Raw genomic sequence first — 20865 nt, 5'->3', positions numbered from 1 at the left:
TTTAGCTCAGTCAGCCTAGTCGGCATGTTTCAGCCGGAAGCGCCCGTCGGACTGCCGGTGCCACCGGAGCGGAGTACTTTCGGCCCCCAGGCGTATAGCTCGCGACGTACCCGGCCGGCTTAGTCCGTCACAGATAGGTCATGACCACCCGAGATATTTCGGTCGTCAATTTAGTGGTGTTGGGTATCAATCCTAATAACATGTTGGTGATGATGGGTAGCCGTGACATACGAATGAGCAACCAAGCGGGAAATCGTACCTGATCAGACGCGGGAGAGGGTGGATGAATTTATATCTGCCGCCAAAGAGTCGCCGGTTAATGGTCGATGCAAGTGTAGCCGAAAGCGATAGGTCCTTATCTGTTTGAAACCTTGAGTAAGTCATGAAGCCGATGGCATGGGAAATAAAACTCTTATCTACACTCTGGCCTTGACCTTGCGATCTCATCATCTCCTTGTCGCCTTCGCTTCAGGCGAGCAGCCTGTGGAACGTGCATGACGGACTACAAGCGCACCGAGGTGGCCGTTACTGCTTGTTTTCCTAATGGGGTAAGCGTCTAGCACAGCTTGCATGTGTTAGCGTGTCGTAGCTTTATCTTATCAGCCCCGCGTGAGAGTTGCCCCACGTCATTGAAGGGAACTACCATCCTGTGAGTCTTCGTCAACGCATCTCCTCTGAAGAAGATCATGGGGGAAGATGATCGTTTGAGCATTCAACGATTCATGAACACACTCAGGGTCCTTCTATTGGCCATCGAACATCTGGTCGTTCCACGTCAACGGGCGCTCCCCCCTCCCCCCGCGGAACTAGTGTAAGGTTGTGGTGTAACGGCTCCTTCGTTCTCCCAAGACCAAGCTTGACGGCCCTGCAGAAGATGCATCTCAGGACCCCATTCCGGCTTATCTATTTCAGAGTTTGCATCACAACATCGAAAACTCTCTGACCCACCCCCGCCTTATTCGTCGTGTTCAGACCGTCCAAAACTCGTACGTAGTTGTGCTTCACGTAAACGGTGTCTCGACACCGCCTTGAGTGGTAGGTAGGACCCTGCTACGACGTGCAACGGGCACTTGGTTTTGAGGTTTCCATCCGGATTTTAGAGCCGACAGACCAATAGAAGCTCCAGCCGAATATCTGCGCTCATCCTGCAAGCATCATGGCACTGGGGAGGGAGGGAGCTTTATCTCTGCCCCGCACTGCCAACGTCTCTGCCGTGGCCCTAGTCGTTACCTAACGCCAACACGTTAATGGGTTTTCTACTCAAAACTGCATCTGATGCTTCCCATTGACCAGTCCCGTCACAGGGAGCTCCTCTCGGTGTGGTCGAAACGCCGTTGATAAGCTTGTGAGCTTGTCCTGAACCATGCGTCGTGCTGCAATCGATCATCACGCGTGGAGAAAAGCTGTCGCAGCTGGCGGCCAATCTGCTTCCGACAAGACTTCGGGTCTTGCAGCAGGCCGAGACTGATAAAAGGATGGACTTTTCCTCCTTTCGGTCTTGTTTTGTTACCCCGATCATCAGCTGCAATTTGAAGTTGCCACACAATCAAGCCTCAACACAATGGTCTCACGAAGCATCCTCGCCCTTTGCCTCGCGGCAACCGTCTACGGCCACGGTGATCACGACGACCACCAGAAGTCCATAGCCGGACCCCATAAATCTCTCTGGTATAACACTCTTCCTGGCGACGGTGGCACTCAGGTATGTGTTCCAATTGCCCGCTACAGGGCTTGTGTCTGACTTGTGACAGGCCGACTCGGTGTTCTCCGGCATCTCGACTTTTGGCCGGCTGCCCTACCAGCCGTGTTTGGGAGCACAGGATGTTAGATACGACATTGCCTTTATCGGTAGGCAGCACGACGAGACTTGCCTGTCTTTCAACGTTGCTAATAATGGCCAGGCGCCCCCTTTGACACCGGCACTTCGTACCGCCCTGGTGCTCGCTTCGGTCCTTCAGGAATCCGTCAGGGCTCTCGCCGCCTGAACCTTTAGTACGCTTAGGCCATGAGAGGCGTGCATGAGAGAGATACTTACAATTCTCGCAGCGGAGGGTACAACGTACCATTGGCCACGAATCCCTTCAACAGCTGGGCTACCGTGCTGGATTGTGGAGATATCCCAGTTACATCGTAAGAGCCGATTCCCTCAGCGCTCTACCAGCCTATACTGATGAACCACCAGATACGACAACACATGGGCCCTGCACCAGATCGAAGAGGGTCATTTCAACATTCTGTCTCGCCAGCCGGCAACCGATGCGGCAAAGAAGGGGCCTGCAAAGAACGAACGGACTCTGCCTCGTGTCATCACTCTGGGCGGTGACCACACCATCACCCTGCCTCTGCTGCGCTCCATCAACCGCGCGTACGGCCCCGTGTCTGTAATCCACTTTGACAGCCATCTCGACACATGTAAGTCATGAACCGTCAGTCACAAAAGCGGTCCAGGGCTAACCATAGTCAGGGCGTCCCAAGGTCTTTGGCGGCTCCCCGTCCGAGGTCGCCAGTATCAACCACGGCACATACTTCTACCATGCGTCGCAGGAGGGTCTCCTACGCAACGACTCCAACATACACGCCGGCATCCGCACGACGCTCAGCGGCCCCAGCGACTACGAGAACGACGGGTACTGCGGTTTCGAGATCGTCGAAGCCCGCGAGATCGACACGATTGGCACCGACGGCATCATCAAACGCATCATCGAGCGCGTCGGCACCAAGAACCCCGTCTACCTTTCCCTGGACATTGACACCCTCGACCCTGCCTGTAAGAGTAGCCTGCTGGGAGTTGATTGAGGGGCTGAGACTGACGAGTGTTAAATAGTCGCTCCCGCGACCGGCACCCCTGAGACGGGCGGCTGGTCCACACGTGAGCTCCGCACGATTCTGCGCGGGTTGGAGAGCCTGAACCTGATTGCTGCCGACATTGTCGAGGTTGCTGTAGGTTTTTATGTCCTTTACTTTCCAGAAGTTGTCACTCAGGTGGCTAATTGCATGAACGAACAGCCCGCCTACGACACCAACGCCGAGCACACCACCATGGCTGCCGCCGACGCCCTGTACGAGATCATGAGCATTATGGTCAAGCGCGGCCCCCTCAGCGCCATGGTCAACCAGACTGAGGCCTATGAGGAGTTGTAAGCCAGAGGCATACATGTGGGGAAAGGGTTGCGAATAGAGCGGCGGGCTCACAGGGTTCAGTGATACTGACAGCTGCAATCAGTCGAGGTTTTCTGATGTTGATAGGCGTTGTCGGGAGTTAGGGTCGCCAGCAGAAACGTCGGTGGTTGGCGGTTGCTCCTGAAAAACGAATACATGTTATTGATGCCGATGTAGCTCGGCGAGCTGCAAACGAAGAGAATGCTTTTGCGAGCTGCGATGCTTCATTCTGCTCTGGCTGTGAAATGGGGTGCAGACACAATAAGGAGGGGTAGCAACGACGTCTTTCGAGGCAATCAATCAGTCGCCCGGCAGCATAGCCCACAGCTCTGCCGTGTCGACTGAAGGAAGAAACCCAGTGGGCAATTTTCCATGCCCAACCTGCCCATCCCTCAGCTCCAAGACGGCCAGTTGATGGAATGATTGGCATACGCGAGCAGACCCCAGCAGTACTTTGGTGGGCCCTTCCGGCAGTGGCCAGCGCGTGGTGCTCTAGCTGGCAGGGGCTTTAAGTGTTTCTATTTTGGTTGCAGGGTTGCGGGTGGGTGCATTCCAGTCGTCTGCTGCCAACCAGAACCAGCTGTCAAACACTTTTCAGGCACTGTCAACCGCACTCGCCTAGCCGCAACGATTCTGCAATCGATGAATGATCAGTGGCTTGAGCGACACGAGACGAATCGAAACGGGGAGAAGCACGACGTCGCCGGCTCGGCTCTGATCCAGAAGCAGGGCAAGGATCATGTTCGTTCCACGCCGCGTGAGACAATCGCTGAAGGCAGAGGTGGCAATAGATTAAGGGCGGAACGAACACGACAAATTGTCAAGTCACCATCGCGTTTCTTTTTACGAACCCTCAGGTCTCAGGCGCGCCGTATCGTATGTGTAACGAGGTGGTACCGGAGTCGGGTCTGAGAGTCAATACTTGACTTGAGGAAGCTCGTCGTATCTCATGTATTGAACGACAGGCTAATCTCTTGCCTGGAAGCGGGACAGCCGTGTGAGTGATACACGCCGGCTCTCCGGACGACTGTAGCGTTCCGACTGCAACCAAACCATCCGCGCCCTTGCGATGGTTCTCGAAGGGGGGCCGCTTTGGGACGCGAGGTCAACGCGTTCCTTCGACCCCGGCCACTTTCAGGTTTGCATCGTATGCTGGCTGTCTCACCCCAGTCTACCTGCGGCGTCTCGTGTCGGTTCGCGAAATAAGATGCAAGGAAAAAAGGAAAGAGGATGGATGGACTGGTAAGTCGTCACCGTCAGAAGAGCTGCGTCAAGATGATTGCTGGCCACCCATCTGGTCAGTTTTGGGTTTCTGTAGTTGGGAAGCTGCTTTGCGCTCATCCAGTTCTCCGCAAGCCCGTTAGAACCGATTTCGGCTCAAGAAAAATCACGGGTGAGATTCTTGTTTGCAACGCTCTGAGTAACCCGAATGCGCCGTACGCAAAAGGCGATGATCCATCATCTGCTGTCGTGGGGAATGCGTCGCCGCGAGAGGCTGGAAGCCGCCCCTCCTCGTGATTTCAGCGATACGATGCCGTTCAATGTCTCTGAGAGTTCGCTGGTGACGGCGCAGCGATCCATGCTAGTCGTTGCCCGGCCTTCCGTCTCGCATTCCTCGACCATCTCTTCTCTGCAAGATGACGGACTCCCATCGATCCCGAGATCTGGAGAGTAGTGCACCACCACAAATTCAGCCGCCCATCTAGATATCCGCGTGGTATACGGAGCCCTTACGCCAGCATCTCTATGTTGTATCGCGCAGTCAAAGGAAGGTGTGTATTCCTTTCCCCAGTAAACGCTACACCTGCGCCATCGGGCAGAATATCGATCACGGACACCTTGAGCGATGTGACGTCTAACATGAACAGTGAATGGGGATGGCAGACGTGACTAGATAACCTACGAAAAAGAGGCAAAGCTCTCCGGTCTGTCTTTTTCTGTTTTACATCTCTCACATGAAGGTACACGTACATGTACAGAAAACGTTTCCGAATGAGGACGCCGACGACATCCCCATTCGTCCAGCGGCCGGCCCGCACACCAGCGCCGCTACCAGCCTCGTTCAGGCTTCGCCATTCCGGTCGTCCTTGTCTCAGACGCAGACCTATGGGATACTTCCGAACCCAGCTATCTCTCTCTGAATCTCCACCGGTTGTTTGCTTGCTTACGGTAGCCTCCAAACCCGTCCCCAGCCTCTCTGATACGAACCCTTCCTCTTCATGTTTGAAGATGGCTTCGACGCAGCCTGCGAGGCCCATGACTGCGTGTCTTACACAATCTATATATGGATGACCTCTTGTCTCCTTCTTCCGTTTCTTCCGGGTCATCAGCTTTCATCCCTCACCACCACCACCAATACCACCACCACCACAACCACTTTGTTCCACAGCACTACTATCATATCACTCTTGTGTGAGACCTCGGCTATATAAAATCCCCGCCCATCGTACTCCTACCTTACACTGTGCCGTCGACCCCATCAGGCCATTCAACCCCTAAGCCCGTCAACATGAAGACATCAGCAACGCTCGTCCTCGCTGCCTCAGCACTGGCCTCTGCCCAAGCCACTTAGTACGTCGCTTTCCCCCTTGTATTCTAGGCCCTTGACTAACACCCTTCTCTCAGCAACTCCACGACGAACGAGTACGTCTGCTCCCGCCCCAACTCGGCCTTCTGCGCCGGCGACTCATTCGGGACCAACATCATCATCCGCTGCGACGCCAACGGCCGCGGCCAGCCCGGCTCCTGCACCAACAACCTCGCCGGCCAGTTCCCTCTGGGCGTTCAGCCCGCCCTGTGCTGGCAGTCCCAGCCCCAGGCCGGCGACGCTGCTTGCGAGAAGAACTGCGTCGTCTACGCCGACCGGCCCTTCCGCCTCCCCGCCGCCGTCTGCACCCCCTATGCGACGCCCTCCGGCACCGTGGCGCCCACAACCACGTACTCCTTCGGACCATTTCCGTCCGCGAACAACGGCACCAGCAGTCGGACGACCGCGCTCTCCAGCACGGCGAGGTTCCCGTCCTCTTCGAGAGTGTCTTCTGCTCCGCGACCTACGGGTACGGGTGGTGGTTCCGTTCCTTCTGGCAACAGCACCACGCCGACGAGCAGCCGTAGCGGCGGCAGCAACAGCACCGCGCCGACGAGCAGTCGTGGCGGCGGCGGCAGTGCGTCGGGCACGCGCACCCCTATCCCGCCCTCCGGCTCTGCCACCGGTGGCCCCACTACCGGTCCCACTACTGGCCCCACTACCGTGCCAACCGCCGGTGCTGCGCAGAATGCCGTCGGGTCCCTCGCCATTGCTGCCCTCGTGGCCGCGTACTTCATCTAGGCTCCTGTTCCTCGTCGCCACCCTCACTGGAGACGGGCTCAGGGGTAAGGTACGGTGTCACCGTATCTCTGACGTCCGCCCGTCGTCGGGCCACGGAGGTCGCCTCTATGAGACCTACAACCCATTTTTCTTAATACTAATCGAAAACCGCATCGACGGAGGCATACAGAGCCGTTCCGGACCTAATAGTGCATGGAGTTCTTGGCATTTGGGAGTTTCTTCAATCTGTTTCTTAGAAGGGACGATACTTAAAAAGGAGGTTATACAGGATTACGCGCACTATACGCACTGCATGCAGCCTGAGCTGGGATTAAGGGCCATGGAAATCATCATTTTGTACTTGGAGGCGAAGAGAGAGATGTCTGGAAGTATTGGATTAACACTAATGCATAACCCAAACAAAATTGTAATTTTCACATTTAACATTTTCAACGTACGCTTGACAAGCGGAAGCGCACATCAGCCGGTTTCAACGTCACTCAGCTTGTACGTTTGGATCATAGGATATTTGATTTCCCTATGTGCAGTCTTATGTGGCGACCGACGGGGTTTCACGACGGCCGAACCATGTAGGCAAGCCCCGTGTCTATCGCGTTCTCTCATGCGTCCTGAAATTCTTTTCCCTAATGCTTCCAAATTCCACTTGTAAACGCCGCCCAATGCATTACGACGAATCTCAAAGCAACGCAAACACGAATGATACGACCGCAAGGGCCAGGGATGACGTGGCTTTCGATCCCACATTCGGGAAATGCTTTTGAATTTCGCCCGTCTCGCTGGGTGAGACACTAGAACAACTGGCGGTTCCGCACTGGTACCCACTCGGACAGCAGCCGGGGACGGGGCCGCCATCCTCACCACACAAAAACCAGCCGCTGGCGCACGTCTCGGTCGCCTGCGGCTCCGGCACGTCGCTGATAGGTACGACGACAGTGACGCCGTTGCTGACGATGGTGGTTGAGGGCGTGGGCGGGCACGACGTAGTGGCGCAATCACGGCCGGTCTGGCAGCAACCTCCACCGGCGCGCGCGAGACAGGCATAAAAGCCGGTTGGACAGTATGCCGACGTGATGGGCGGGATGTCGCCCTCACCCGAGTTGGCGGATGTGGGTCGGAAAGGGGGCACGGCGTCCGAAGCACTCGAGGTCGGCGGGATGTCCGAAGCTGTCGTCGGGGTCTCAACGGGGGGTTCGGTGGTGGTCGTGGATCTTCTCGTGGTGGCGGTGCCAGGGTTCACTGTGACGATGATCGTAACAAGAACTGTCGTCGTTTGGCCGTCTGCTAGTGTCGTCGTGGAGACGGTGGTGGTAGTGACGGTCTCCCGGACTGTCGTGCCGCCTCCTCCTCCTCCTCCTCCTCCTCCTCCTCCTCCGTTAGTGGCGGTTTGAGTGGGCGCAGTACTCGGCGCCGGTGGAGGTCTGGGCACACCTAGAAAGAGTCAGCTCAAGGCCATACTATGACCCGCATCGCAACGTAAAGACTCACAGCCAACACCCTGGCAGACATAGCCCGGTATGCAACATCCACCACTGAGCTCGGCATCGCAGCTCGTCGTGCCGCTGGGGCATGCGCCAACGGCTCCGCTGCAAGAAGCGCCCTTCGGACAGCAAGCCACGTTCCCAACCCGTTCATCCTGAACCCTTACACACGCCTCATTGCTCATGCAGCACTTGTTTGGCGAGCCAATGTTCTCGCAGCTATTCATGTTTGTGGGGCAAGACTGTCTGCTTTCGAGGATATGAAGAACCTCGGCGGCGCGTCGTAGGTGTTCCCAGCCCTGGTTGGCGCTGTTGAGGTGCTCCGCAAAGGGCGGGCGGTAGGGGAACGAGACGTTGTAGAGGAACGGGTCGTCGGCCATGCGGGCGGCGAGGAGTTCTTCGCGGGGCGACAGCGGGGTGGTGAAGGTATCGTCGGAGAAGGCGAGGTCGTGGGGCAGGAGCTTCTCGCCGGCGTTGGGTGACATTTTGCGGATGGCCATTGGGTGCTCTGCGTTGACGTGGGCTGCTATGAGAAGCAGGAGCGAGGAGGGAAGGCCGATAAGTGAGAGGGAACGCATGGTGCTGATATTGAGGCCAGAGCTTTTGTCTCGGCTACGAGAATCGCCTTCCTCTTCGTACGAAACTGTAACTGGGTTAAAGAGGTGGCGAGCCGGTCCAAGCTTCGTGTGTAGAGCTTCAGTCGCGTCTTGTCACTCGAGCTCTCACACAATCGCGATGGCCGTGGACCAGAAAGTTTGAAGTGTATGTGTCAACGTGCAAAGAAAGGAGGGGTTCCTCGATCGGGTAGATGGACAGATGAAGAAAAGGCCGGCTTGGAAATTAGTGAGGCGTTGAGGGCCATCGAGTTTCGTGGGAACACGCCAGTGCAGAAATCGGTGGCTGGGCGAGCGCGGGTGGACTGGGACTGGGAAGGAACACTTCAGCATCCCACCTGCAAGATGATGGAGCTGCGAGCGCTCGAGGCGGGCAGCTGCGACACCTCACCGCCCCCCGACCTGGTCCTCTTGTATCCGACCGCTATCATTGTGTTGTCTGTGACCCCGCAGCTGCGACACTTCAAGCTCGAGGCCCGAACATCAACAATACGTTTGTTTGTTTGCGTTTGCTGTTGTGGTTGTTCTTGTCTAGAGATCTTTAGGTCGCGTTTGCTTGAGTGCCATTAGCCTTGGTACGTGCCGTCCAGGTCAGGGATCACATAAGGGGCGGGAGCCGGTTGATAGGTGCAAAAAAGGACGTCATCAGGGGTCTAGGAGGGTCGGCGGCCGTTGTCAGGCCCGCGGGAGAAACACAGACCTGGACGCTGTCAGGGGTTCAGCTCTAAGGTTTGGCAGGGATCAACGGGTAGCTATGTTTTTTTTTTTTTTTGGAGGGGGGCCGCTACCAGGACAACCACGCCGCGCTAATAGGTCACGTCGGCCGACCGCTGCAGGAAGTGAAACATAAGAAAGGGCATCCGTCACCAGTTGGCTCAGTTCAGCGACGAAGACAGCTCGTGGTTTACAGTCACGGTTAGAACACCGCTGTCTATACTCTAAATGCTTTTTGTTGATTTTCCTTACAGGTAGTCGTACATATAAGATACATGTTGTTACATTATCGACCTCTCTCGCCCGCCGTTCAAAACAGACTCTCGCCGCCATCTGCCTTGCGAGCTTCCTTCTGCAGTTTCTCGGTGAGCGTAAATGGCTCCTGCACACCTCTCAGGAATGAGTTGCAAAGTAAGGCCGTAGCCACGCTGACATTCAAGCTGTCCACCGAACTCGATGTGACCAGGCGCGGTATCGTGATTTCACGGGTGGCCTTCTTCCTGATATCGTAGGGAAGGCCACTGCCCTCATTTCCAAGAATTAGGATGGTTGGCTCCTTGACGAGAGGCTTGGAGTCCTCAACGCTTTCGGGTGTCCATTGGCGGTTGTCCTTGCGCAATCCCGCTGTTGGTGCCACCGCTGCGTACGACGTCCAACCCGCCTTTTGGGAGGCGTCCAGGAACGCAACGGGGTCCTCAACCGAGAAAAGTCTCAACTCCTCAGCCGCTCCTGCCGCCGCCTTCAGCACCGTAGAAGTGATGGTTGACGATGTCCTTTGCGTGATGGCAACCGCCGAGACACCAAGGAACCGAGCGGTGCGGAGGATGGCGCCCAGGTTGCCGGGGTCCAGTATCTCGTTCAAGAGGAGCACGAGCGGCCGCGGAGACCCAGGCCGGCAAGGTATGAAGCCTTCGGTGCCGTTGATCTCGGTTTCCTCCTTGGATTGACGAGCCACATAAACGGGGTAACCTTTCGGCTCGCTTGACTCGGCACCAAGGCCCGTTAGCGGCAGCTGAGGCAGAGGCGATGCCTCGATGACGATGCCGTTGTGCGGTCGACCCTTGCTCATCTTGTCAAGCAGCTTCTGGTCGTTTTCATAGATAATAGTGACCTTGACCTTCTTCTTCTCGGCCATAGCCAGAATCCAGCCATCGTCCTTGGTGCTGTTCTTGTTGCTTCCTTGGTAGACGTAGAGGTGGTAGAGCTTGCGTCTCGAGTTTTTGAGGGCTGCCTTCACGACGGAACGACCAAAGAGAAATTGAGATGCAGCAGTCGTGTATTGTATTGAGACTGGAAAATCCGAGGCCCTCTTCGCAGACGAGTCGTCGTCGGACCGTCTGGAGTCGAACCGCCGTCGAGGGGCATCTCCATCCTCCAGCTCCCTGCGCGCACCGGTTCTCATGGCATTCATCCCGCCATGGGAGAATGTCGGTCTTTGGGCCGAACGGTCGTGTTGGCGGTTCCGGAACCGGTCTCGGGGGCGATCATCACGGCGGTTGGGTTGACGGTCGCTTCGGTCGTCACGATCGTTACGGCGTCCATCTTGGTAGTTGCTCCAACGGTCAGGTCGACGGTCGTTACGACGCTCTTCTTGTCCATCGTCTCGGCGAGCAGGTTGGAAAGGCGGCATTGAAAGATTCTCATCACGCGTATCCTTCTTCTTCTCCAGTAGCTTCGAAACGTTGTCCTTCAACTCGCCTCGGTTGAGTTGGTACACCAGACTCTTTTTTCCGAAGGAAAACTCGGGATCGTTGAACCGCTTACTCCGTGACTTTCTTCCTCCTTCTTCCTCCTTCTCCTGCATTTTCTGAAAGGCCTTCTTCGGCTTGAAGTGCTGTCGTGGCTGGCGGTCTCGGGGGCCATCTCGGCGGCTGCCAACGGCGCGTGAAAAACGGTCGCTAAAAGCATCGGGCTTGGACTCGGCTGCATCCCTGGGACGGGTACGCCCTCGCGATTCTGTAAAACGTGGCCGAGAGTCAGGCTTGCTCGTGCGGCCATTACGAGACCCCTTCTCAGAACTCCATATTCCGCGGTGGATCGCAGAAAGCGACGCACTGCGCGCGTGGCCAGAGAGCAGTGGACTGCGGAAGAGGGCAGTTGCTCTTTGAGATGTAAAGAATGGGCGAGAAGCGCTCCATGTTGAAAGGGCACTCATTGCATTGCGTAAATGGGATGGGCCCAGGAGTTGATGATTTTGTTTGGGTGCAACATGACGCAGAACGTTGGTGGTGCATGGGGCTATGTACGAATTTCGAGCACTCGCCTTCGATGACTTTTTTTTCTGCCGCTTAGCTGCTCTGCAGGGTCTAGGCGGTAAGGCTCAAATACAGCAGCTCCTGGGTTTAATTGGTTGATCGAGCGAAGTGGATTGATACTCTGGATGCGTCGCACTGAAAGTTCAAGAATAAGCACCCTTGACCAATATGCCGGGTACGTACATCCTCCATTCGTACCTGCCAGAGACTCTTCCTAGAAACTAAGTTTAATGGAGCAACGCGGTTTCGAGCGCCGACGCGTTGGATACCGAAGACCACCCATCAACGCCTCGACAACGAGTGACCTTCAACTTGTGCCATTCGTCGCCCCACGACAGCCTCTTGCGGATAGGAAATTGGAAAGCAGCAGTTGGATCAGCCGGCAATCCATTGTTTTTTCTTGGTCCTTACACTGTGTCAGCGACAACTCGAAGATTCCCGTTTTCCTTGCCGTCCACCCCACACTTCAAATGCGCCAACATCACAACCTACTGCATCATGGACGACATTCCGACCGGCGCTGACGATGATCTCGTTCAGCCACTGGGCTCTCCGAGTGACGCGCTTTTTGGACTCGACAACCCAGACTTCGATAACCCTAGCCAACCCATATCGACGGGCACTCCTGCTGACGAACGCATACCCAACGATAATGCCGACGAAGCCATCGTGAGTATCGACCGACGCGACTTCCCTACCAACGACGAGATCGCCGACATTGCCCGAGAGCCTGTATCTTCGACGAAAAAGGACATACAAACTTCAACACACATCGATATCGGCAACGACGAGCGCATTTCCTCCACTGCAGTCGGGGTCGAGCTCGACATTTCCACTGCTGTCATGTCTGATGTGGCTAGTGTCTCCTCGATCGTTGAGCCGGAGGATGGCCACCAGATCGAGGAGAGCGAACTACAGACTCCCGAGTTGCGCACTTTTAGTTTCGAGATCATCCTTCCGGGCTTGTCGTCAGAAGAACGCGCGCAATATACCTCCATCACCAGCGACGTCGTAAACGAGATCATCGAGGAGGTCCTTGGCCCGGAAGGCGAAGTGTGGTACAAAATGGAGTTCACGGATGGCCGGCAGGATGTTGTAAGTCTCGTCTCTCCTTCCTAGAGTATTAAAACCCCCTCAATTACCTTTTCAACACACCCAAGACTGTCATATCTCTCTTCTCTCACCTGCTGTCAATTTCCCTTCCTACTTAATATGGCTTGAGACCACATTACTTTCCATTATCTACCTAACTACCGACCTAAAGTATCTTTCTTCCCTTGCCGGTCATATAGTTCCCTTTCACCCAGTTTGGTCTGTCCAGAGCCTCTTTTGATTAACCAATTGTCAACCCAATCATCCTCTTTTCCCAAAGCATTTGCGCAATCTTCGTTCTTGCCTAATACCAAAACCAACCACCTCATCCTCAACCCCGACCATCAGAATCACCCCTTGGTTGCTCCTTCTGCATACCGCGCTGCTTCCGTCTTTCACCTCCGACTTTTACCTCTATCTTCCACCTCCGACTTTCACCTCCGTCTTTTACCTCTGTCTTTCACCTCTCGCTTTTCCTCAGCTTTTTGCCTCACCCAACCTTTCCGTTAACTACATCATTCAACCTAGGCCTTCTGAATCACTCTCGGTTGCTCTTTCCTCATACCGCGCCCCTCCCTTCTCTCACCTCTCACCTTTCGTCAACTTTTCTTCCTGCTCAATCTGATCTGAGGCCATTCCGTCAAGCAACTACCTCATCCTCAACTGAAACCTTCCAAATCATCTCATACCATCGCCTACTTTTGACTTATTGATTACACTCTTGCTTAATCGTCCGGTTCCTCAACTTCATCTACTGGGGTGTCTCTACCTTTCTCCTAGTAACCTGCACTTGGCCTGCTTACTTTTGCCTAGTTGGCAAGTGGCTGACCAAGTGAATTGCAAGCTGGTTTCCTAACGCATTCCTTTGCCTTCTCATATCGTCTTTCTTGTTGCAAACAAGGTCTCTTCTCAGATACACCTTAGCCAACAAGCATTTCACCATCTACACATTCATAGGAACATCAACTAACATATAAAGGTTCCATTCGAGGATCTACTTTCATACGAAAACGCACAATATGCCCTCAGAAGATTTGAAGGCAACATGGCTGATAGCAATGAAAGTGCCGGCGCTCACAACAACGACAACACAGTGAAGAAGAGGTCGTGGAAGGAAACCTGGGATGAGTCGGTTACCGATTCTGATACCCAAATCAATACCATGGCGCTTGCTGAAGATGAATCTTCCGGCTATCCTCACCGCCAGCGCAATTCAGCTCAGGGTCAGACCTACCACGACTCTGTGCTGGACTCTGACGAAGATGTGGCTCCCCGTCGCTCAAAACGCCAGCGTACCTCTACAATAGATGACACGCGCCACAACTCAGTTCTCACCTCTGATGATGAAAACATGGGCGAAACCCGCCCGCAAGGCCGCCAACTCAGAGAACGCACTCAGAAGCAGCTCAAGTTAACCAGCATGGCCTTCACCAACTTGCCTTTGTCTCGCAATGACGATATGGATGAACTGTCTCAGGATCTTCCCCGCCAGGCATCTGAAGAAGATGACGATGACTTTCAGATAATCACTTCTGACCTTCTGCCCAAGCCCTCCTCATCTCGGCGTAAGAAATCCCGGCGACTCAGAGCAAAAGTTAAGCCTGTCCAGCACCCCAGGTCACGAGGCTCCTCAATTGAGTTTGAGGACCGCCGCCGGTCTGGTAGATCAACCCGAAACAAGGCCAGCATGCTGGACGAAGCACTCATGGACGATGAATCGTTTTATGTCGAGGACACAGCACTAGCCAGTACACCACGGATCATCAACATCAAAGAAGTCTTCAAACCATTGAAGCATGACTCGTCATTCAACCAATTCCACTCCAACATCTGTAGCGCCTGCAGCACTGGCTTCACTGCACACAAGGGCGCATTGATTGGATGCCAGGGCTGCTCCATGTCTTTCCACAAGGGCTGTATTGGATACAGATCGGCTCGAGAGCATATCGTCACTAAGGTTGGTGTTGACGACTTCGTTCTTCAGTGCAAGTATTGCATCAGATTCTATGACAAGAAGGACAAGAACAGCCCAAGACACGATCGTTGCCAGCAGTGCAAAGGTTCAGGTCGCTCGTGCGCCGCATTTTCATCCAGAAAGACCCCAAAGCAGGAAGAGAAGATTCGTCTTGAAAATGGTGGCGAAGACCCCATTACACCTGTGGACCCCTCTCTGGTCAACAATGCCGACAACCTCCTGTTCCGGTGCACCATGTGTAAACGTGGTTGGCACTATGAGCATCTACCTTCGTCTCAGATGGACTTGGACTCATCAGATCTCCGTCAACAGCGTCTCTCGGAATACTCCGTCGACTGGAAGTGCATCGACTGCGGCACGCTATCCGAAACGATTCAGACCTTGGTAGCCTGGCGGCCTGCTGATCAGAAGCCTCTTGATCCCGAGACGACACACAGCGACTTGAGAGAGGACGAGAAGGATTACCTTATCAAATGGAAGAATAGGTCATACTTTCACTGCACTTGGATGCCTGGCGCTTGGGTTTTTCATATCGCCGCGGGAGTCATGCGCACTGCCTTTGCGAAGAAGAATGCGGGTCAAAACTTGGCTCTGCACTTCACCAAATCTGAGGCGATTCCTCAGGAGTACCTTCTCATCGATGTCATCTTTCAGGCCAAGGTCAAGGGCTCAGCAAGGGGGTCTCTGGAGGATGAAATGGATCGCATTGGCAACGTTGACAAGATCTACGTCAAATTCCAAGGCCTTGGCTACGACGAGACCGTCTGGGACACGCCACCAAAGCCAGATGCCAAAGAACTCTACAGCGCTTTCAAGGTTGCATACTACGAATATCTCACTGGCAAGTACTTCAGCAGCCCCCCGAATGGAAAGATGAAGGAGCGGGTGACCAAGTGGAAAAGCGAGGGTTTCGTCAAGCTGAACCATCAACCGCCTGGCCTCCGTCGCGGCAAATTGATGGAGTACCAGATCGAAGGTGTTAATTGGATGTTATGGAACTACCACGAAAACAAAAACGTCATTCTCGCTGACGAGATGGGCTTGGGCAAGACGGTTCAAGTTATTGGCTTGATTTCGACGCTTGTCCACGGCGATCCAAAGGTACGTGCTTGCTGCATACGATAACATGTCCCAGTGCTAATGAGTTTTCCAGTGCTGGCCGTTCCTCATCGTCGTCCCGAACTCCACTTGTCCAAACTGGCGGCGTGAAATCAAGCAGTGGGCCCCAGAACTCCGAGTTGTCACTTATCACGGCGGCAAGCAAGCACAGGACTTGGCATACCATTTTGAGCTTTTCCCGAACAACTCTCAGAGCATCAAGGCACATATTGTTGTCATGTCGTACGACTCTGCTCAGGACGATCGGACAAAACACAAGTTCGCCTCCGTCCAGTGGGCCGGGTTGGTTGTCGACGAAGGCCAGCGATTGAAGAACGACAAGAGTCTGTTGTACACTGCTCTGCGCTCGATGCGCTTCCCCTTCCGGCTCCTTTTGACGGGCACACCTCTGCAGAACAACAAGCGAGAGCTATTCAACCTGCTGCAGTTCGTCGATCCTTCTCAAAACGCAGCGAAACTCGACGAAGAGTTCCAGGAGCTGAACGGACAGAACCTGCCTGAGCTCCATGGCCGAATCAAGCAGTACTTCCTTCGAAGAACAAAAGCCCAGGTTCTGAAGTTTTTGCCTCCCATGGCACAAATCATCGTCCCCGTCTCCATGTCGATCTTGCAAGAGAAGCTTTGCAAATCGATCATCGCCAAAAGCCCCGATCTGATCAAGGCTATCTTCGCAGATGACAAGATCAACAAGAAAGAACGCGGGAGCTTGAACAACATCCTCATGCAACTCAGAAAGTGCCTTTGCCATCCGTTCATGTACAGCGAGGCGGTGGAGGAGCGATCGGCGGATCATGCCAAGATGCATCAGAATCTCGTTTCGGCATCCGGCAAGCTCATGCTTTTGAATATCATGCTGCCAAAGCTGAAGGAAAGAGGCCATCGTGTCCTCATCTTCAGTCAGTTTCTGCATCAGCTGGACATCATTGAGGACTTCTTGAATGGTCTTGGCTTCCAGCACAGACGACTCGACGGCAAGATCAATTCCTTGGAGAAGCAGAAGCACATTGATGCGTTCAACGAGCCGGACTCTGAAATCTTTGCCTTCCTCCTCTCGACCAGAGCTGGAGGCGTGGGCATCAACCTAGCGACGGCGGACACTGTCATCATTTTAGACCCAGACTTCAACCCTCATCAGGACATTCAGGCCATCTCCCGAGCTCATCGCATCGGCCAGAAGAACAAAGTTCTCTGCTTCCAGCTTATGACGAAGAACTCGGCCGAGGAGAAAATCATGCAAATTGGCCGGAAGAAGATGGCCCTTGACCATGTTCTGATTGAGGCCATGGACGACGAAGGTGAACCGGATGACCTAGAGTCGATTTTGAAGTTTGGGGCGTCTGCACTGTTCAGCGAAGACCAGGATGACAAGGATATCGTTCGTTACGACGACGCGAGCGTCGACAAGCTTCTTGATCGGTCTGTTATCGAGCAGACCAAGACTGGTGACGACGAGTCCGCTGAGTCGCAGTTCTCTTTTGCGCGTGTGTGGGCCAATGACAAGGCTGCGTTCGAAGACACCCTGGCGGAGGAAAACGAACCCATGGTCAACCCGAATGTATGGGAGGAGATTTTGGCAGAGCGCGAGGCCGAAGCCAAGCGAATCGCCGAGTTGAACAAAGAGGTCCTCGGCCGCGGTGGTCGGCGCCGTCGTCAGGTAAATGGGCACATCCGAACCTCTCGGGATCTCGAGCGTGCTGACATGTATATCTTAGGCAATCAACTACAAGACCAATGGCGCCTCGGGTATCATTACTGACATTGCCGCCGACAAAAGCGAAAGCTCCGATAACGACGGAGAATTTGTCGGCGAAGATGATGATGATGAGCAGGATACTGACACTGAGAACAGGACTTTGGGAACTGGTTCCAAAGGTAAAGCTGGAATTTCTGCTTCTTCTCGCTCCACTCGAAAAAGGACAAGCGCCAGTAAGAAACAGCAAGTTAACAAAGCCACTCCACAGAAGACACGCCAACGCAAGACGCCAAAGACCGACGACGTGAAGGCGAAAACGACGACCTCGCTGAAATCAACCCCGCAAAAACAGCCACTTCGAAAGCAAAAGTCGCAAAACCCAGCGCAGGTCAAGGCAGCTTCCTCAAATGGAACCTCAATTCAGGGCAGAGTCACCAAACCGCAGGCTCTGGGCCAGCCCGAGGCAGCGGAGAAGCTGGTGGCGTCTCTGCCCAGCCCGACATCCCAAACCACCACTCTGCCAACTTTGGGCAAGGAGACCGCGGTGGTACACCTTTGAAGTATGACATGGTCTGGCTGGATACTTTGCGAAACCCGACTGCAGCAGCCGGCTATCCCATGACAACAGCCCAACAAGGCGGTTATGCAGCTCAGCAACAGTCAAACCCATTCTCAGCACAGCCAGCAGCCTCAGTCAATGCTTACGTGCCAACCCAGGCGCGAAGACGTTCGTTCGGTTTGCCCCAGATGCATCCTAATGCACCTACATGTGCAAGCTGCGGCTTGCGGCATCTTTCAGCTTCCTGCCCAACATTCACTTCAGAAGTTGAATTACGCTTAGCTCTTGACTATATGAAGCACTGGTCATCAAGCGCTAGAAACCCCGTTGCAGAACAAAAACTCGTCGCGAAGCTACGCTACATAGCCACAACAAGTGGTCGTCGAAGAAAGACATGATGATTTTAACATACTTGCTATACAGAGAACACTGCTGACACAGGCCTCTATATCGAGATTTTCAGGGATGGCATTGGAAGGATGGAAATAAAGGAAGGAGGGCGGAAGCCTCTGGATCAGGGTTTCTAGGAGGGAAAGCGTTCGTTGGGAGGTAGAGGCATATTCTTGCTGGTTGACGCAGTTGGCACTAATGCTACGTACGCATGGCTAAATTGGCATCAAACTAGAAGCTTGAAGACAGGGCAAATACACTAGACTAACGTTGTTCTACTTTGATAATCCCTGAATGAAACCCTAATGGTTACGCCTTGTTGTGCTTTTTCAACCGCAGAAGACAGCTGTTTGTCACGTGTCGAGGTACAGGTCAAGGCTGCAGGTAACCGGGCGAATGCAGCGGATCTTATTTCAGTCAAGCAAACAAACAGCCATCAACGAATGCCTTTTCTTCTTCCCCTTCTTTTTCCTCTCTCTGGCTTTTGTTGTGCTTCAAGGGCTTAGTGTCCAAGGCATCAGAGTCTCACGTTTGAGAAGTCTTTGGAGCCTTGGTCCGAAACCCCTATCTGTCTTGCACGCGGTGGGCGGCATTAAAGTAGTCTTTTGAGCAGGTAGGAAGTCCATCTTGACGCGCCAGAGTTGGTCATCACGGTCAACGGCATTGGTGATCAGGTAGAGAGAGCTCCGGCCTACTTGCCCGTTTGCAAGGCGGTCCAAACCCTCTGTTTATTTCCCGCGTCCTGATCTGGACCTTCTGCAACATTTTCTCCCCTTCCCTTCTGCAACTGCTGCCAACACAGTCTCTCCCCCTTCGCCTACACAACATTCTTTTTTTCAGAATGGAAGCGAACTTGAACAATTCATCTTCCGACAAATCGTACTCTCCGCCTGGTTCCCGAGGCTCTACGCGCGATACCACTCCCGATTTCGGCCCTTCGGTATCTCACGCTTTCTCGAACCTGGGAATCGAAAGCTTCTCTCGCAGTTCCCACATGGACGCTTCGACAGGCCGTTACAAAAAGCCTCAGATGATGTTCCGTCCTCCCAACTGCCACATCGAAGATCCCAATTCTGCAGCGCCTCGCCGCGTCGATGCCATAAGCTGGCGGGGAGACTATGGGACGGGACCTGGTCAAGGTCGAACTCAGAGGCACTACCATTCGCTCAGCTCAGCAAGAGGCCCCGACTACCTGATGATGGCATCGCCGGTTCTAGAGCGTCAGATGGGTAGAGAGGCAGATGTAAACACAACAGGCTTCTATGCCTATTGCTTGGACCGCGGAAACGGCACCTTCACTCGGCTCATACCTGCTGACTTGCTGCCGCCTTTGATGGGTATCCCGGCTGTTCAAGATGGTACTCATGGCATGCTTGCTCTCCCTCCCCCTCAGGGACTGGATCCTCAATACCCGGCTGCCAATTCTGTTCAGCCTGTTGCTTTCAAGGTATGCATGTCCCATTTGTTATTTCTATATGTTTTCAAGCACCAGATCATTGGCGCTGAACGCATCAGACACCTCCACCATCACCGGCACCAGTATCTGATGCTCTTCAGGTAATGCTTATTGTGTTTCCTTAAAATGTCTCTTCTTTTGTTTCTTTGGTATGATGCTTGATGTAGCATGCTCGCTTTGTACTAACAAAGATATTTCTGAAATTATAGAGAAGAATCGACCATATTGTAGCGTCCACCCCCACACCACCAAAGAAGCCGAAGATCTACTGCGACAAGTGGGTTCACGAGGGTGTTTGTGCCTTCACGCAGCAAGGCTGCAAGTACAAGCATGAGATGCCACTGGACAAGGCAACGCAGAACTCTCTGGGTCTGTTTCATGGACTGCCAGCATGGTGGAAGAAGCAGCAGGCTGAGCTTCAGCGGCAGCAGTCACAGGCACTGATGGAGCAGAACAATGATACTGAAGCGTTCTTCGATGCTCGTCAGCATCAAACACAACAGCAACAGCAACAGCAACAGCAAAGTGGCCTTGTCTCGCCCATTAAAGGTGAAAAGGGCCACACTGGACCAGCGAGAGCTGCACAGTCTTGGCGGAGGACCGAGGGTGTCCGACTTGAGCCTCAGTGGCAAATGAGCTCCATGCCATTATCCACAAGACAGACTGGAGGATACATACACTCTTCTGGTACTTTCTCAATCATCTATTTCGCAGCCTCTAAGCTAACACAATAAGCAGAGCAGCGGCCTGCGTACCACCAGAATATTGATTCTCCAGCCTCATCCTGTGTCTGGGGACCCATTGGTCCCCCTTCGAAGCAGACACTTGGCCAGGGCCAGATATATCCTCAAAGCCCGGGCAACTTCAGCGCGTCTAACAACTTTGCGCTGCTGCGCACACTAGAGGAAAGTTTGGGCGAGAGGGACGATGACGTTTCATTTGAGTCTTACTAGCCAGTAGCTATCGTCAAGCCTCTTGGGCCAGGCTGATTTGGGCTTGGGGGACTTCGAAAATGGTATGAGATATGAGGTAT

At 54.0% G+C, this 20865-nt stretch overlaps 6 protein-coding genes across 6 annotated transcripts; 4 read left to right on the top strand and 2 right to left on the bottom strand.

Moving 5' to 3' along the window:
• Window positions 1–565: 565 nt before the first annotated feature.
• On the top strand, window positions 566–3381 carry CDEST_13713 (Putative ureohydrolase). The gene is made up of 8 exons (XM_062929869.1): window positions 566–1702; window positions 1752–1848; window positions 1902–1992; window positions 2047–2130; window positions 2183–2412; window positions 2465–2767; window positions 2825–2940; window positions 3007–3381. Exons 1-8 carry the CDS (start codon window positions 1562–1564, stop codon window positions 3139–3141), a joined length of 1197 nt encoding a protein of 398 aa, XP_062785920.1. The 5' UTR covers window positions 566–1561; the 3' UTR covers window positions 3142–3381.
• Window positions 3382–3764: 383 nt separating this feature from the next.
• Window positions 3765–6643, top strand: CDEST_13712 (uncharacterized protein). The gene is made up of 2 exons (XM_062929868.1): window positions 3765–5730; window positions 5785–6643. The coding sequence occupies exons 1-2, from the start codon at window positions 5669–5671 to the stop codon at window positions 6485–6487; spliced, it is 765 nt and encodes a 254-aa protein (XP_062785919.1). The 5' UTR covers window positions 3765–5668; the 3' UTR covers window positions 6488–6643.
• A 1-nt stretch (window position 6644) lies between these two features.
• On the bottom strand, window positions 6645–9100 carry CDEST_13711 (uncharacterized protein). Its single transcript, XM_062929867.1, has 2 exons — window positions 7973–9100; window positions 6645–7915 (listed from the first exon to the last, which is right to left on the bottom strand). The coding sequence occupies exons 1-2, from the start codon at window positions 8541–8543 to the stop codon at window positions 7164–7166; spliced, it is 1323 nt and encodes a 440-aa protein (XP_062785918.1). The 5' UTR covers window positions 8544–9100; the 3' UTR covers window positions 6645–7163.
• A 356-nt stretch (window positions 9101–9456) lies between these two features.
• CDEST_13710 (Putative ribosomal protein eL30-like superfamily) lies at window positions 9457–11520 on the bottom strand. The gene has a single exon (XM_062929866.1). It carries the CDS (start codon window positions 11446–11448, stop codon window positions 9604–9606), a length of 1845 nt encoding a protein of 614 aa, XP_062785917.1. The 5' UTR covers window positions 11449–11520; the 3' UTR covers window positions 9457–9603.
• Window positions 11521–11776: 256 nt separating this feature from the next.
• CDEST_13709 (Putative helicase, Zinc finger, PHD-type, Zinc finger, FYVE/PHD-type, Chromo-like domain superfamily) lies at window positions 11777–18666 on the top strand. Its single transcript, XM_062929865.1, has 5 exons — window positions 11777–12643; window positions 13620–15716; window positions 15769–17388; window positions 17447–17606; window positions 17696–18666. Exons 1-5 carry the CDS (start codon window positions 12047–12049, stop codon window positions 18382–18384), a joined length of 5163 nt encoding a protein of 1720 aa, XP_062785916.1. The 5' UTR covers window positions 11777–12046; the 3' UTR covers window positions 18385–18666.
• A 551-nt stretch (window positions 18667–19217) lies between these two features.
• On the top strand, window positions 19218–20785 carry CDEST_13708 (Putative Zinc finger, CCCH-type; the record flags this gene model as incomplete). The annotated part of the gene is made up of 4 exons (XM_062929864.1): window positions 19218–19823; window positions 19892–19933; window positions 20042–20519; window positions 20571–20785. 4 exons carry the CDS (start codon window positions 19218–19220, stop codon window positions 20783–20785), a joined length of 1341 nt encoding a protein of 446 aa, XP_062785915.1.
• Window positions 20786–20865: the final 80 nt, after the last annotated feature.

The sequence above is a fragment of the Colletotrichum destructivum genome, chromosome 9 (genome assembly GCF_034447905.1).
Source record: "Colletotrichum destructivum chromosome 9, complete sequence".
NCBI lineage: Eukaryota > Fungi > Ascomycota > Sordariomycetes > Glomerellales > Glomerellaceae > Colletotrichum > Colletotrichum destructivum.
This window is presented reverse-complemented; position numbering and strand designations above follow the sequence as displayed.

Bases quoted from the DNA above. Each gene is read 5' to 3' on its own strand.
- CDEST_13711 (XM_062929867.1), bottom strand. From the start codon at position 8,543: ATGCGTTCCCTCTCACTTATCGGCCTTCCCTCCTCGCTCCTGCTTCTC. The intron at 7,916-7,972 runs GTGAGTCTTTAC...GACTCTTTCTAG, and splicing joins TGTCTGCCAGGGTGTTGGCT to GTGTGCCCAGACCTCCACCG.
- CDEST_13710 (XM_062929866.1), bottom strand. From the start codon at position 11,448: ATGAGTGCCCTTTCAACATGGAGCGCTTCTCGCCCATTCTTTACATCT.
- CDEST_13709 (XM_062929865.1), top strand. From the start codon at position 12,047: ATGGACGACATTCCGACCGGCGCTGACGATGATCTCGTTCAGCCACTG. The intron at 15,717-15,768 runs GTACGTGCTTGC...TGAGTTTTCCAG, and splicing joins TTGTCCACGGCGATCCAAAG to TGCTGGCCGTTCCTCATCGT. The intron at 17,389-17,446 runs GTAAATGGGCAC...TGTATATCTTAG, and splicing joins GTGGTCGGCGCCGTCGTCAG to GCAATCAACTACAAGACCAA.
- CDEST_13712 (XM_062929868.1), top strand. From the start codon at position 5,669: ATGAAGACATCAGCAACGCTCGTCCTCGCTGCCTCAGCACTGGCCTCT. The intron at 5,731-5,784 runs GTACGTCGCTTT...CCCTTCTCTCAG, and splicing joins GCCTCTGCCCAAGCCACTTA to CAACTCCACGACGAACGAGT.
- CDEST_13713 (XM_062929869.1), top strand. From the start codon at position 1,562: ATGGTCTCACGAAGCATCCTCGCCCTTTGCCTCGCGGCAACCGTCTAC. The intron at 2,131-2,182 runs GTAAGAGCCGAT...ATGAACCACCAG, and splicing joins GGAGATATCCCAGTTACATC to ATACGACAACACATGGGCCC. The intron at 2,768-2,824 runs GTAAGAGTAGCC...AGTGTTAAATAG, and splicing joins TGACACCCTCGACCCTGCCT to TCGCTCCCGCGACCGGCACC.